Source organism: Labrus mixtus, chromosome 8, assembly GCF_963584025.1.
Source record: "Labrus mixtus chromosome 8, fLabMix1.1, whole genome shotgun sequence".
NCBI classification, from domain to species: Eukaryota; Metazoa; Chordata; class Actinopteri; order Labriformes; family Labridae; genus Labrus; species Labrus mixtus.
The window spans coordinates 24411206-24426608 of NC_083619.1; the positions used below are offsets into that span (position 1 = coordinate 24411206).

Here is a 15403-nt window from a genome sequence, read left to right on the forward strand (position 1 = left end):
CATGTATATACAACATCAAACATTTAGCCTATAATATATAACATTTAGTTTCCAATGAAATTCTTACCTTTATATTCACAAAAACTAAATATTTCAAAGTTCACAAATATTTCTCTAAATGTGAATAAAAAGTGAATATTCACACCAATTTTTAGGGATTTTTTCGGTCTTAATGTGAAGAAATGTAATTTGTAGTAAAGCAAAGGTGTAATTTCCAATTTCCACACCGTGAAGCTACACAGACAGGAGTTTTTTTTGTCTTCACTCTTTGCGGTCAGGAAGTGAAACCTTCATAAATAGGTTGTTAGCATAGAGGACACTTCATGAGAAGTCTCTTCCTCACACTTTGTGGTTCTTCACTGTTGTTCTCAGACACACAGCTGTAATCCAGGAGAGAAGGTAAGAAGAACATTTACTTTATTATCTTTAAAAATATAATCATTTAAACTCTGCTGCATTTCTTATAAATTATATTCTTTAATGTTAATGTTGCATTTCTTCAAGGAAAAGATCTGATTAGCCTTTTTTCTGTCTCATCAGCAATAAATTATTATTACTATATTTTTAATTTGACCTGTCCCCCTCATCTTTACAAGATTAGTAAAGACTGGTTTTACATGTGATGTGATGTATGACTACAAATATAAACCCCCTTTTTCACAGAAGACTTTATTCTACACTCCACAGTGGGAAAAGCTCAGCTGAGTCTATAATGTGCTTCAGGGTCGTCTTTACAGAACATACTGATTCACAGTTACACTTTTATGCTTTATTAGGACACGTGGTTTTAAGAGTCAATTGTGCTGCCGCCTTGGCCATGTCGCTCTTGTAAAATTGATTTTTGATTCATTTGTGAGTTCTTGGTAAAACGAGAGCCGGACGATATGGGATCTTTGTGACTGACATTATTCAAGATTTAAGATTCCATTTATTTGTAATTTCTCTCATGTATCTGTATCATATCTGTATATATACAAAAGATAAAATGCTGTTCTCCCAGCCCCAAAGCAATGTGACAGAAAGAAAAACATGTCAAATGTAGACTCATAAATATAGTCTACCTAAAAATCGACTAGGGGATAAAATCAGTTCTGAAAGTAAGGTGAAACATTTACAATAAAAATAGCACAGATAATCTAAAGTATTTTTATTTATTTATTTATTTATTTATTTATTTATTTAACAGGGACAATGCGATTTAACATAATTTCAATACAAAGCATGAAACTGATGTGCTGCATAAAGAGTATATAGCTGTTGCTAATTTCCAACTTGTGTCCCCAGTTGGGCCTTTGTGTAAACAAACAGATTAAAATGTTCAACATTCAGTTACATAAAACCCCGTAACACGATATGAGGATACATTAAAACACATGTACAACAATACAAATGTTATGAACCAGTTTAAAATAAAGTTTGAAGATATTAATTAAAAGTGGGGACAGCTCTGGCTTGCTTTGAGCATTTCACCTGTTTTGTAAAAGATTTTAAGTCGGACATTAATTTTATTTCAGGTGTTTAAGGTGTTCCAGAGTTTGCAGCCTTTGATGGAGAAGGCTGATTGACCAAACGTAGATCTACGATGTTGTACGCTACAGTCTCCGTTCACAGTGCTTCTCGTCACCCTGTTTCCGTCCTGTTTTCGAACATATCTGGAGAGAGGTTCAGGGGCCAGATTGTTGATACATTTAAAAACAAGTTTGAGGAAACATAAGTGCATGAAGCTCTCAAAACTGAGTAGATTGTGTTTTTTCAGGATGTGACAGTGATGCCACCGGACAGGTTTTTTATTTTCAGAGCCTGGTTGTGTAGTGAAGTAGAAAAAAAAACTAAATACAACAAATAACACGGGCAGAGGAGGGGGGGGGGGGGGGCACAGTTTGTTAATTATCCTCACAGCCTATCATAATGATAATTTTTATTATTATTTGCTTTGAAATGAGAGGGAAAATGTTCACAAATGTACCCACTCACACACTGATGGCAGTGGTTTCTATGTAGTGAGAGCATCAGAAGAAACTAATCCCACTCATACACATTTATTCGCCGGAGCAGGGTATCGAACCCCCACCACCGACTTTACCAACTGAGCTACAGCCGCCCCACAAGGATAGATGTCAGACTTGACAACACGCTGCTGAAACAGACGTTTTTTTTTTACACTTTCCTCACAGTAAAGAGTCACTGTGAGTGAAATGTATGGCTGGTAAAAAGAGTAAGAATGAGATGTTCTATCAGAAAAAAAGTACAGGGCGTCATTAACAAAGAGATAAGAGGAACACTTTTGTCCACGGGGGCACAATCAACAAGAACTAAAAGTTCCTCTTAAGTGCATAATTACCAGGACTTCCATTCATTTACATCACCTCATCAGACTCAGGTTGATTGACTTCTACATCTGAAATGTGAATAGTAACAAACTTTGTTGTTGGCTTTTGGTTTCCTCATCCAGAATGTCAGACACGTCAGACTCCCTCACACCTATGGAGAAACAGGAAGCTGTTGGTTATGATGTGTCCTCACAACCACCCCCACCGTCATACAGCTACCCAGAGCAGCAGCCCCCGCCCTACTCTGCTGACCCCTCAGTGTTCCCTCCATCAAAAGAGGAAACCGCCTGCATTTCCCAGCCAACCTCCGAGTGCCCGTCTGTCAGCGACATGAACCCAGAGGCCCCGCCGGACTCAACTCCACCTGAAAAGTCATCGCCTTTTGATGACAAGACAGTGAGAAGAGGTTTTGTTAGGAAGGTTTGTACAGCTTTGAGTCTGAACTTTCACCAGTCACAGCAGGATTGTCAGCATTTGTTAAAAAAAAGAGAATCCAATGGGGACTGCTGACAATCCAGAAACATTTAGATGTGTTTTGAGTTGTAAATAGTATTTGTTAAATTCAAGTTCAGTTGTTTCTAAAGCAGAAATGGTTCTAAAACAACAGATTATCATTTTCCAGACTTAGCTGTATGGATTCATTTTTTAAATCATTCACACTAATCAACCCTAATACTTGACATCTAAAGCATGAGGTGTGGTGAGGTCATCACGGAGCAAAGTAAGAGTGGGAAGCTCAGGAGTGTTATACAAAACAATGTTTGAAGCACCTGAAGAGGTTTTTTTTAAGTGCCTGCTGGAGTGAAGTATGTTTAATCCCTGTTAATGATGAAGACAGCGATCCGATGTCGATGACCAGAATAATGATTATAACAGAATGTCAACGACAAGGCAGCCGAGCCCGAAACAAGTCCTGCTTCATTGACTACTACAACATATGAAACTAAGAATCTCGCTGTAAAGACTTTAAACTATTGCCATTCCGACAGCAAGTCAGTCAAGTCAATCAATTATCTCATTGACTTTCGTTGAATTTTACGCAGTGGAGTCGCCCCCTGCTGGCTAACAGACAGAATGCACGTCTAAGGCACTTCAGTATCCCTTTAGTTTTCTCACACCCATAGGCTACGTCTGCTTGTTAAATGCAGCGTATCGTCGAGTTCAATTTTCTACACTAGTCATGAGGGTTACTCTATGATCTCACCTTATTTTGTAAAACTTTGAAATCGACTTGTACTTTTTTTTTATTTTAACATTTTGTCTGTCACATATTGTTGGCTTCAGTCCCCCCCCCCCTTGTAATATTAAAAAAGGAGTATCTTATTATATCATAACAAAGCAAGTACCGTATCCATTCACACTGTACAGCATCCTATTATATTGTAAACATAGGGGAGCAATTTTCACACGTGCTCAATTGTTGATTCTTTTTTCAAAAACGTATAGTCCCAGATTGTGACGTAAAGGTGTTGCTGCTCTGTAAGGATGGTTGATTTATTTTAAATTGTTGCCATTTTCTCACTTTTAAGTACTTAAAAATCCTTCAAAGTAGCAAAGTAAATCCACAATCCTTAAATCTGTATCGACACTGCAAAGCACGTTTAAATCGCGAGGGTATCTGGAGAGTGAGGTCAGACATAGAGGATGATGAAAAGTGTGCTGATGCAACAATCTCCTTTACTAAGGTGATTTATTATGTGCATCACTTTTTTTTAATATAAAACCAGCTTAGACGTGTAAAACCAGTTAGACTTGACAAATGGCATGATCTCATAATAAAGCTCCTCCCTTTAATAAGTGCTTGTCCTCCTCTCTCCACGTGCAGGTGTTCTGCATCGTGACTCTCATGCTGCTGTTCACCTTCAGCGTGGTGTGTGTGTTCACCTTCTCCAGCGTGATCAGACAGGCGGTGAAGAGAAACCTGTGGATCTACCTCAGCTCCTTCTTCATCTTCTTAACCGTTGTCATCGTCCTCTTCTGCTGCAAAAACTTCAGTCGGCGTCACCCGTGGAACATCGTGGGACTGGTGGGTTCAGAGAAAACAACAGAGGCCGATTAAATCCCCTGACTCCTACCGTGGGAAGTCAATACAATAATTACAAAAACAATCGGCACAACTTTACAAATGTAATCTTTTGGATATGATTTAAAAAAAAAAAAAATCATAGCTTTGTCTTTTAAAGGTGCACTAAGTAGATTTTGTAGTGAAATTTGAAAGTTAGAAAAGTGAAACAATTCTTTGCTATATTTTCTCAACTAAATACACAAACTTTATAAAAAGGGAAAAATGGGACAAAGCTAAAAAAGCTACCAGGAGGAGTTAAGGTTTCACTGTTGCGGGTCCCCCGACCATAACTATCTTCAAACAGTGTTACGGGGACCACATTTTCCTCTGAGGACAGTTTGTGTTTAGAGTCATGAACATATACCATGTAATCTGCACACTTCTCTACCAAATCTCCAGAGTGCACCTTTAAAAGGAAAGAGAAGTCACACCGTGTCATATGGGACGATCGGCCTTGATGTCAGCTGCTACAGGCTCCTCAAAAAAAGAGTACTATCTTTAAAAAAAAAAAAACTGAAATGAAACTAAAAACTATTCAAGATGAACAAAAAAAAATACTTTCAAGTATATTAAGGAAGAGATTACAAAAACCTTTCGTCTTGCAACCACCAAAAATGAATGAGACCCCCCCACTGTCCCTGGAGATGGTTAAAGCATATCACCTTGTGCACAGATATGCACACTCACTAATAGTCCTGTCCAAACACTGGCAACACAGAAGAACATCACAGGGAGGAATACAACAGCCTCAAAGCGTCACTTTTACTCATATAGGAATTTATTGTAAGAAAGGCTTGAAGCAGAACACATCTCATTTCCATGTATAGACTTCAGCACTGAATGGATAAATAGAATAAATAGACAAACAGGTGTGTTCATCTAACTTACATTTTGAGGACTATTTTACACATAACTTTCATTTAATCATAAATCTCACCTCATGACGAGTGTTTTATTTGAAATTCAACTTTATATTTTCACATTAATGGGTAAAATATGCCATTCTAACCACCTTCAATTATCTGAAGATGAACTCTACTTTGTCTGTTAGTTATTTTCATTTTTATGATTCCACTGTGGAAACCTCAGTTTCCTCTAAAGCGTTTGCTCACAGATAACCGCAACAGGTTCTTCCTGTTTTGTGATATGTGATTGACAGTTTGGAAACAAAAAATACGGGGGTTAGAAGTTCACTCAGAAGATATGTACAAATCTACTTTTGTCTCTAAATAGAATAAGTTCTATTCAACATAAATATCATCACAGAAACTAGAGTCTCTTTTTGAAGCACTGAAGCTAATGTAGTTATCTGTAAAGAAAACTATTGTGTAGATTCATGGAAGCCCTAGGCAGACATCCATCCATACTTTTTATTTCCCGTGATAATGAGAAATTTACGCTTGTCTTCTTGAGATGTCGACTAATTTGACTTTTAATTGAAAAAAAGGTCATCAATGATTGACCACTGATGACTGATCTTTTATATGTAACATGTATAATTGTACAGAAGCCCTAAAAGGACATGCATACATACTTTTTATATACTCTTTTCCCCCATGAAGACGAGGACTTTCCAGTTTTGTTGAGAGTAGAGAAAGCACAAAGCAAAAAGTAGAAATATGTTTATCATACGTCCTCGTGTGGGAAATGGCAGCATGGCTTGTTGTGTTGAGGACTATAATAATAATCATAATAATAATAATAATAATAATAATAATAGCTTGGATTTATATAGAGCCTTTCAAGAATCTCAAGGACGCTTTACAATAGTAAAAAAAGAGGGGGGCGTAATAGGAGACAACAAGAGAGAAATAAAACACAACCAGACTGTTGTTAGTTTTCTAGATGTCCAGAAAGTTATCCTGATATCAACAGAAAACAAGCTTTGCTATCTCGAGATGATGAAATGAATGAATCTGTTAATATATAACATGTAGATGGTTGATTGTGTTTGATACTTTATGCTTTGTGCCTGCAGGTTGTGATCACTGTGAGCTTTTCGTACATGGTGGGAACCGTCGCCGCCTTCCACCAGACCTCAGCTGTTGTCGTCACCATGGCATCAACTATCGCCATTTCTCTTGCAATCCTTGCATTCTCTGTACAGGTGAGAAAACCAGGCTGAGCGAAACGGCTGCATTTCAAAATGTTTCCTGTTGATTACGATCATGCTGTGTGTTCATTTCAGGCAAAGCAGTAGCTCGGGGCTTTCTGGTTTTGCAGTAATACCTTAAGATGTTCCTTTTTAAGAAACCCCCATTTGACTTAAGGGCAGGTTACGTTGCAAATGATCTGAAGCAGTAACAGAAGAAAGGGTGTGTTAATCAGTTGAGAGAAAGAAAAACAGGTTTTTAAAATCCCAGCTTTTCTAATTCAAACATTTAACATATATCTTTATGAAGTATTTATTGTAGAGATCATGGTATTTTTGTACAAAAAAAATCAAAAAGGCACACACGTCCGGGATAGTTTAAGTACTGGATGCCACCCTTCGTCAGACATGGTATTATGTATTTTTGTACCTTGCAACATGAATGCTGCGTTGCAGTAAATCAGTAAATCAGTGTACACACACAGTGATGAAAGATAAAAACAGAAAACTCAAAGTACTTGGTCTTTTTCGATACTCAGATTTTTTGAAATTTTCTAAATCCAAAACAAAAAACACCAACCAGAATTTACATTTAGTCTTATTAGTACAGATCTAATTTAACTGTTTGAAGTAGTACGGGTTTCTATTCTTATTCATGCACAGGTTATGTCATTTTTCTTGGTATAGGTTTAATTTTTAAGAATATGGGTTTTTAGTTTTAATCTCTGTAGGGGTTATAAATGTGTATGAATGGATTAGTTACTGATGGACACTTTACATAGAAACCTCTAACATCAGTGTGTGAACGTGTAGGTGTGACCTGTGATGTAAAAGCCCTTTGAGTAGTCAGAAGACTAGGAAAGCGCTCTACAAGCTCAAGTCCATTTACCATTTATTAAACAATACATACATAAAGAATGTGTTAATGAAACAATCATTTACTGATGCCTCTCTGCGTTTTCTGCAGACTCGTTTTGAATTCAACATCTGTTACGGCATTCTGCTGGTTCTGGCTGTGGACATGATCGTGTTTTTCATCTTCCTCACCTTTTACATCTCGCACGTGCTTGATGTCACCTATGGATGTCTGGGGGCCCTGGTTTTCGCGCTGGTGAGGGCAAATAACATCATTTACAGTCACGAAGGAGCAAAATCCCATCATAAAGGTCTCAGGTTCATTTGCACACAAAACAGCAGGGAAGTAACACATGATAACAGAACTACAGCCTGCATGCAGGTTTACAGGAAGAAATAGTTACACAATTAAGTAGACTGTGAGTCTGCTTAGGTTTCCTTTTATGGGCAAGGAAAGTCCAACAGCAGGAAGACTTTTACATTCATTTCTGGGAGATGTTGAAACAGCCCCACACAAGTCTTTGAACATGTTGCTGCCTCTTTGTGAAGTTTAACTTTTTAGTATCGCATAATTTCTAGTTAGTATTAAATGTGTTGTGAACAATCAGTGTGTAGGTGTCTTTAACACATGTTTTATTAAGTCTTCAGTCGGCCCTTATGACAGCAGACATCACATCTGACATGACACCGTTACAAAAATGCACATTACAAGGTGCCTGAAACTGACGCAGCTAAATGGAATTCAGCCATCTTTACTTTTTTCTTATTTATCTTTTTGAGTCTGTCTTCATTATCCTTGTTTTTTTTTATTTTAAAATATGTTCTATCTGGAGCTTTTCTCTCACCTTGTCACTTCCTCCTCTGCTTCCATCAGTTCCTGATGATCGACGTTCAGCTGCTGATGGGGAAGACGAGTGAAGGCGTGGACCCAGAGGAATACGTCAGCGCTGCCCTCATAATCTACCTGGACATCGTGCTCATCTTCCTCTACCTGCTGGGGAGGAAGTGAAACACACCCCACACACCACACACACGCACGCACGCACGCACGCACGCACGCACGCACGCACGCACACACACACACACACACACACACACACACACACACACACACACACACACACACACACACACACACACACACACACACACACACACACACACACACACCAAGCTGTACCCACAATGAAAAAATATCCTTTATTATCATTTTACTGTATCTTCTATAAGTGCGTCTCATGACAATCACTTTTTTTCTGTTTCAGAAGTTTGTCTTTGTGTCAGTTTTACATTTAAAAAAAATTGAACACAATAAATTGTTGCATGTTAAAAGTTTGTTTGTTTTGTAAAGATTTTATTTTGGGGCTTTTTGCCTTTATTTGAGAGGTCAGTGGATAGAGTAGGAAATCAGGGAGAGAGAGAGAGAGAGAGAGAGGGGAATGACATGCGGGAAAGGAGCCACAGGCCGGATTTGAACCCGGGCTGCCCACTTGGCGGCATGTAGCTTCCATACTGTACATGGGGCACAACCTAACCGCTAGGCCATCAGCGCCCCACCTGAAAATGATCTAAACAAATGGAGGCATTCATTTTCTATTTTTTAAATTTATTAAGACACATTCAATGAGCTAATCGTTATTCTCTAGTAGAAATGCTCATGTCAAATGTGCATTAAAAAAACATCCAAAGCATTCCATTAATTCATCCAAGAAAGATGCTGCCGTTTGTATGTAGCATGCGTCACAGCTTACACTGACGAGGAGACACGCAGAGACAGAAACATAGACATAAAGTAGTGCAAAATGTTTTCATTCTGTATCACATGAATACTTTCCCCAAAGCTCCAGAAACAGAACAGTAAAGCCTGAAGTCTCTCTCTATGAACCAAGAATTATTCTACATTTCCCAAAATCAACTTCTGACTCATAAAGAACAAAAGAACAGAAGGTTTCATAACATATGATGAGCGAAAAGCCACCGTATAAAAGAACAGACGCAGTGTAGTTGATGTTTTTCTAATTTTCTAAAAACTCACATTCCTATTTTCAAATGTAATAACTTGAGATCTGTCTAACCCCTCTCTGAACTTCATCGTATGGCTGCAACTTAAAAATGCTGTCATCCGAAAATTTCCCCAAAAAGTTTTGTCCAGAAAATGATGGAAGAACTCAGCTTACTCAGAGTTCTCAGGTACAAAGATAAGTCCGCTCTTTTAAGAAGCAGCAACAAGTTAATTTTTTTGTTTTTTTTCACTTTTTAATTGAGCGTCTAAATTGTTGTCCACAATGTTCTGTTGATCATCTTGTCAATTTATGCTGTAAATCTTGCAGTTATAAATCACTGAGAAGGTCACGCTTCTGTTACACACCCAAAAGAGCGACATGTTCAGGTGTTACATCTTATCCCAGAAACCAGTATCTAACTTTACATGAAGAGTAACGGATTGATTTTTCATCCTTCATCGTGGGGAGCCAAACTTCCAAACTCTCCACGTGAGACCGAGCTCACCACAGGGAGGAGTAGTTGAACTTGATCCGCAGCAGGTACCTCATGCGAGTCTGCGCTGGGTTGTAAACGATGAACTCGTTGTAGAGGAGGGAGTAGGCGTTTTGTCTCGCCAGCTTCGTCTTCACCCCCGGCCCCATCGGCACCGTCATGCCACCTCTGAGACAGACGGGCAGAGAGAGAGGAATAACAATGACCATTAGCTTTTGTTGAAGAAATGTTCTCAAAGCTTTAACAACAATATTAATTCCTGGTTGATCTTAATCTGATTTTCAACCTTTCAGAGAGTCACTGCTTTAAGTCCATGCCTGAACGATACAAAATCAACCCTCAGATGCTTAGAGAGAAGTGTTAGAAGTGAACAGTACCAGCTGCTGACTGAAAAGTTGAAATGTATTATAAAAAATACAAATGGAGCAAGTGGTGGGTCGTGATCCATATGGGGAGGCTGTGGTTCACCTGGGGCTCCTTTCTTGATGTTGCTCCCCGCTCCCTCTCCCCGGTCTCCTACTCTATCCACTGTCCTAGCTATATAAAGGCAAAGGCCTGAATATACATATATATATATATATATATATATGTATATACAAATGATTTGGAAAGTGGTCGGCAGTAATGGGAACAGAAGGGATGCAGCTAAAATACATATATATACTTTTATAATCTCTTAGTTAACATACAATAAGAGCAATTTATTTTTGTGTTCTTATTATTTATTAATGTCACCTTTCCTCTTTTTGTAGTGAAAAATAGCCATTCCTTTTGTCTTAAATCTGAAAATGTCCTCAAATATCTTCTCTTGTGTGGCTGAGCTTCTTTTTTTTTTTTTTTTTACATACAAATAAACATAATAATTTACGCTTGAAGAAGCTAAACCCAGAAATGTTGGTGTATTTGCTTCAAAAACGTTCTCACAAATACTGATCGGTGAAATCTGTGCTCGATTTAATTCCCTACATTTGACTTAATGTTCCAGCTCTATTGTAGGTGATGAGCAAGGAGTAGGGCTTCAATTATTATTTCCATTCTTGCATAATCCTGCAAAATCAGGGTTTTCTCTATCATACTTTTGGTATATAGACACCAAAAAGTAGTAAAAAATGTGCATCACAGCGTTGTACAGCAACAGGTCATGTCATAAAAAGTCTACTTTTTTTGCCACCATGAGTTTTAAACTTTGAAATATTCAGTTAACCACCATTCAAGTAAAAAAAAAAAGCAGCACATTCACAGCAAATCCAGGATCCTAAAACCATTACAGGTCATTTGACATCATCACAACTTTTTGATCTAACGACTGTAGCTTAAACACAATAAAGCAAAACATCACGCATCGTCATTTGAAGGACATCACTACATGAAACTTGTGGTGTTTCCCTCTCTGATGACCGTTACATAATAAAACATGATTTTTTTTTTCAGACTTTGAAATCCACAGCGAAGAGGCAGCGGAGCGGGAGAGAGGGCGCAAAGCAAGGTCAGTCCATTCATTTATGAGTCACTGAGGAGCAAACCGAGGTCAGCGTTTAGTGTTTGGTCTTTCACTCCAAAGTGTCTCTTTCTCTCCTGAAAACATCAAAAATGCCTTTAAAGGGCTTGAAAACAGTCCTGAACGAAGATTTCATGAACACTAGGAGGGGCACTGGGGGTCTTTGAGTTAAATGTATCACTCATAATGGTGCCCAAATGTAACAACCTTCTATTTTTTGTCAATTTGAAGTATTAAATAAAAAACATCTCAAATCAAACAAACCCTAAATAAACACAAATGTATGATCAATGTGATGTCATAATTTTGTACACAAAGCAGAGAAGAACTTACCAAAAGGACTTAATGAGAAACATGTCATATTTGCAGTGTTTCTTTGCTCATCAGCGTGTATTTCATTTCCTAATATAAACCCTCACTCTCAGATAATGTAATGATTTCTGTTGCGTAACAGCGAGTTCAATCAATGTGGGGCCTGTGTGAATTGTGTGACGCGTGTGTAACGCGACAGACTCACAGAGTGACGGAGTTTTTGGGGTCAGGTCCGGTCTGTCCCAGGCCTTTGGTGCTGTGTTTGCCAGCAGGCAGATTAGCGGCCTCGTAGTCGGCGTCCAGCAGCTCATTACAGTCCCCCAGGGCGACCTGCGACCGCACACAGACACAAAGAGAGGAACGTGAAACAGCGCCACCCACCATCAACATGTGGTGTGTGATGTTCAAATCATGTTGTGTTTTTTTTGTTATTGTGAGTTGTGGAGATCTACAGGGAGTGAAATAAAACCGCCTCTTAGCACCAACTAGTGGTGCATTTTGTCCTTACAGGAAAAGTTCCCCCTTCTAACTTTCCCAGTGACTTTAGCAGACGACTTTGACAACACACACTTCTCTATGAATTGGCTGGAAAGATCATTTAACAGCTTTATATGATCAGAAATATAAGAAACAGGAAGAATTAAAACTTCAAAAAGAAAATTAACTTTCTAAATAAGTCAGAAAGTTTTAAAGAAAAGCCTACACTATCAAACACACACAATGTCACCCAGTACTAAAAGATGTCCCTTCTTTAAAAATCATGAAACTATCAAAGAAAAAAAACTGTAAAAAGTTATGATTATTAAGATTATGAAAAGGTAAAGTGTAATAAGACTAAAAAAGGCAACTTCATCTGGGTCTTCATCAGTTAAAAATTATTATTGATTAAATATTATTAACCCTAATGATTTGAAACATTTCCTCAAATAGAAAAACATCTGATTATAAACGCTTTAAAGAGAATTGAAACAATGCCTTTGCCTCATTGAACAGACACTTCACTTCTTTCGCTGCTTTGATACCGTCAACCTGCTCCTGGTGTTGATATATGATGGGAAAGCCATACGCACATCGTAGCAGCTTTTTAATAAATACTCTAATTAAAAAAAAACAAAAAAAAAACAGTCTAATCTGGCTTCTGTTAAAAGGACATCAGCTCACCTCAGACAGAAGAAGCAGTCCGACGTGGTTGTTCTGATTGGCAAAGCAGTAGTTGGCGCTCTTTGACGACATGTCAGCGAAATAGATTCCTTTCCCAAACTAGATGAAAGAGAGACAAGGAAAGTGTTGTCATTAGAATAAAGAATATTGTTGTATTGAGCGTGTTTTTAAAAATGCAAAAAATCATTATCTGTTAGAAAAGAAAAAGCTTAGCGTTACAAATATTGTATCCAGAGGTGTGTGTGTGTGTGTGTGTGTGTGTGTGTGTGTGTGAGGGGGATGAAGTGTATGTATGTAAATATGAAAATAGAAAACGACCACTATAATGTATTGATATAACATTGCTGACTGTGTGTTTAAAAACCATTAAAGACTTTGTTACAAAAAAAAAGTCGGAAGACAATATTTGCATTTTTTCTGTCCTACCATGTAACCGGTGACGGGGGCTTCAGGGGGGGCCACTCGCAGCCCTCGACTGAGGATACCGACCCAGTTAGACAGGCGGGAACCGTGCCACAGCAGGGTCCTGGTAGACGGACACAGACAGGAAGTGGATTATGTTCAGAGCATGTACACCATATCTTCATGGACATCACCGCACGACGTTATGAAAGAAATATGGATTTTAAAAGAAGCACAGCACGGAGAGTAGTTTTTAAGTATTCATGTAGTAAGCATGTTTTACCTGTTGTGTAACTGAGACAGGAAGTTGTTGCTCTCCCCGTCTCGGTCCACTGAGAAGATGTCGAGGACAGTCATGGTGTAGTCCGAGTGGGTGGGTGCATGAGTGGACTGGAGATACTTTTCTATCACCTTCACACAGAGAAGAGAAACAAAGCATTCACAAACTATCACCAGGTTACTGCAGCTCAGGTTGCATGGACAAATCAACAGATCCAAAAGGGGAGAATCATTTCTTTGTAAATATTTGTGGCTCAGCATTTTAATCTGAGTGTGCTGCTCTATTACAGCTGCTTTGATTCTTTCATTCTGCTTCTTTAAAGTGGACACCCTCATCTGTTTGACGACTTTGAGTTCATACAGGAGTGCAGCTCTACGAGAAAATAAAACTGTCTGATGTTCCGCTGACGTTACAGATGTAAACACATGTTATTACTGTTTGCATGCTACCTCACAATTTGGGGTTGGAAACACTGAATGGATGCTGCCAGTGCAAAAAACAGTGTAAGTAGACACAGGCCCTTCATTAGTTCAACTTGCAACGTGTAATATGATTGGCCCAAAACAAATAAATACATCTAGTAACTTCTAGAGAATACAAATAAGCAAAGTGTTTATAAACATCCTGGCACTGAATTTTTCTGATTTTCCCCCAGTGACACATTTTCTTGGACTTGGTTACATAAGTGCATCGTATGAATATTTATGAGCAGAGCATTAACCCTCACTGATACTGACAGGCCTACACTTGTGTCATAGTTTAGAGTGTTAGTGGTAATCGCAAACCGTGTACTCCTCGCAGCCGGAGTCCAGAGCCTGCAGCTGACACTTGAGAGAGCTGTACTGTCGGTCCAGAGGATGTTCATCCCCGTCTCCACTGGACTGAACCATTTTCACTGCTATCTGAATATCACTCAGAGCCTGAAAAAAATACACAAGACACAATGAAATAGAAATATGTCATTGTATGCAGCAAAGACTTCATTCAAGAAACAAATAGAGAATTTGAAGACTTCAATAAATGGAGAACCCTTTACCTCCAATAGTGCTATTTTTTCCTTCAGCTCGTCTTCTGATCGGATCATTGGAGGTGTTTTCAACCTGTTGACATACAGCTTTTTACTTACAACAAGACGGAAACAGCCACCTTTTCATTCGTCTGATTACATCTGATGCATCCTTTTATCTTCACGGAGAAATATCGCCTACCCAAAGTCGTGAGGGATTCGGGTGTAGAACTGGTTGCAGGCTTCAAGGAGCTCCCGACCGCTGCCCTTCTTCTTCAAACAGTCCTCGATTTTCTTCAGCGCTGTGTAGCCTGCTCGGATCTGCTCTGACGTCAGCTTTCCTACACGACAAAGGAAAATGCTGAATTTAAAATATGAAACAAATCAATCAAACCACACGTTTATCATGAGTCAAATCTATGCATACACTGAGGTGGAAATTAAATTAAATTATGACTGAGAAGTTGTTTGATAGGGTCTTTGTAAAACGCTGCATGTGCTCTATATAGCATTTAAACCTGAGAATGTTGTACATAGACGTTAAAGGATGAAAAAGGGATTGAAAGCTGGGATTCTGATTTCGTCAGACTGACCGAGAGGAGCTTTTTTTGTGTCAAACTTCATCTCCAGCACACACTCCTCCATGGCTTTGATGTCACAGATCATCTCCAGGAGCGACTGGATCTTCAGATCCAGCTTTGAGATCCTCTTCTGGGGTGCAGCATCCACTGTGGTCAGGTTCTCCTCCTGAAACAGTGAAGTATATCTACATTAAAAATGACCGACTTCATTGTCAGATCCATGGAATCTCCTTTTGTTTGTTTCATTCATGAAATACATGTACTATGATGTCATGAGATGTTGTTCTTTGCCTTTTCGTTCGTGCTGTAGTCCATGAACACCATG

At 38.7% G+C, this 15403-nt stretch overlaps 2 protein-coding genes across 3 annotated transcripts in view; one reads left to right on the forward strand and one right to left on the reverse strand.

The window, feature by feature from the left end:
* The first annotated feature begins 303 nt into the window (after positions 1-303).
* Positions 304-8677, forward strand: si:ch211-284o19.8 (protein lifeguard 1). Of its 2 annotated transcripts, none has more exons than XM_061045336.1 (6): positions 304-399; positions 2453-2750; positions 4156-4356; positions 6374-6502; positions 7455-7598; positions 8217-8677. In XM_061045336.1, the coding sequence occupies exons 2-6, from the start codon at positions 2454-2456 to the stop codon at positions 8349-8351; spliced, it is 906 nt and encodes a 301-aa protein (XP_060901319.1). In that variant the 5' UTR covers positions 304-399; position 2453; the 3' UTR covers positions 8352-8677. The 2 variants fall into 2 exon arrangements, with proteins under 2 accessions (XP_060901319.1, XP_060901318.1); XM_061045335.1 differs by lacking the exon at positions 304-399 and adding an exon at positions 2040-2148.
* Positions 8678-8927: 250 nt separating this feature from the next.
* The window catches only part of parp2 (poly (ADP-ribose) polymerase 2), an 11066-nt gene continuing 4590 nt past the window's right edge, over positions 8928-15403 (reverse strand). The window contains exons 8-17 of the mRNA XM_061045334.1: positions 15370-15403; positions 15091-15244; positions 14700-14838; positions 14528-14591; positions 14277-14411; positions 13495-13622; positions 13236-13335; positions 12810-12908; positions 11854-11978; positions 8928-10006 (exon numbers count right to left, since the gene is read on the reverse strand). The exon at positions 15370-15403 is cut by the window's right edge and continues 69 nt beyond it. Of these exons, the coding sequence (XP_060901317.1) occupies positions 9847-10006; positions 11854-11978; positions 12810-12908; positions 13236-13335; positions 13495-13622; positions 14277-14411; positions 14528-14591; positions 14700-14838; positions 15091-15244; positions 15370-15403 (1138 nt within the window). The 3' untranslated portion in view covers positions 8928-9846. The remainder of the gene's footprint in view (positions 10007-11853; positions 11979-12809; positions 12909-13235; positions 13336-13494; positions 13623-14276; positions 14412-14527; positions 14592-14699; positions 14839-15090; positions 15245-15369) is intronic.

Coding starts and splice junctions, on each gene's coding strand:
- si:ch211-284o19.8 (XM_061045336.1), top strand. CDS start 2,454: ATGTCAGACACGTCAGACTCCCTCACACCTATGGAGAAACAGGAAGCT. Junction 6,503..7,454: donor TCCTTGCATTCTCTGTACAG/GTGAGAAAACCA, acceptor CGTTTTCTGCAG/ACTCGTTTTGAATTCAACAT. Junction 7,599..8,216: donor GGGCCCTGGTTTTCGCGCTG/GTGAGGGCAAAT, acceptor TGCTTCCATCAG/TTCCTGATGATCGACGTTCA.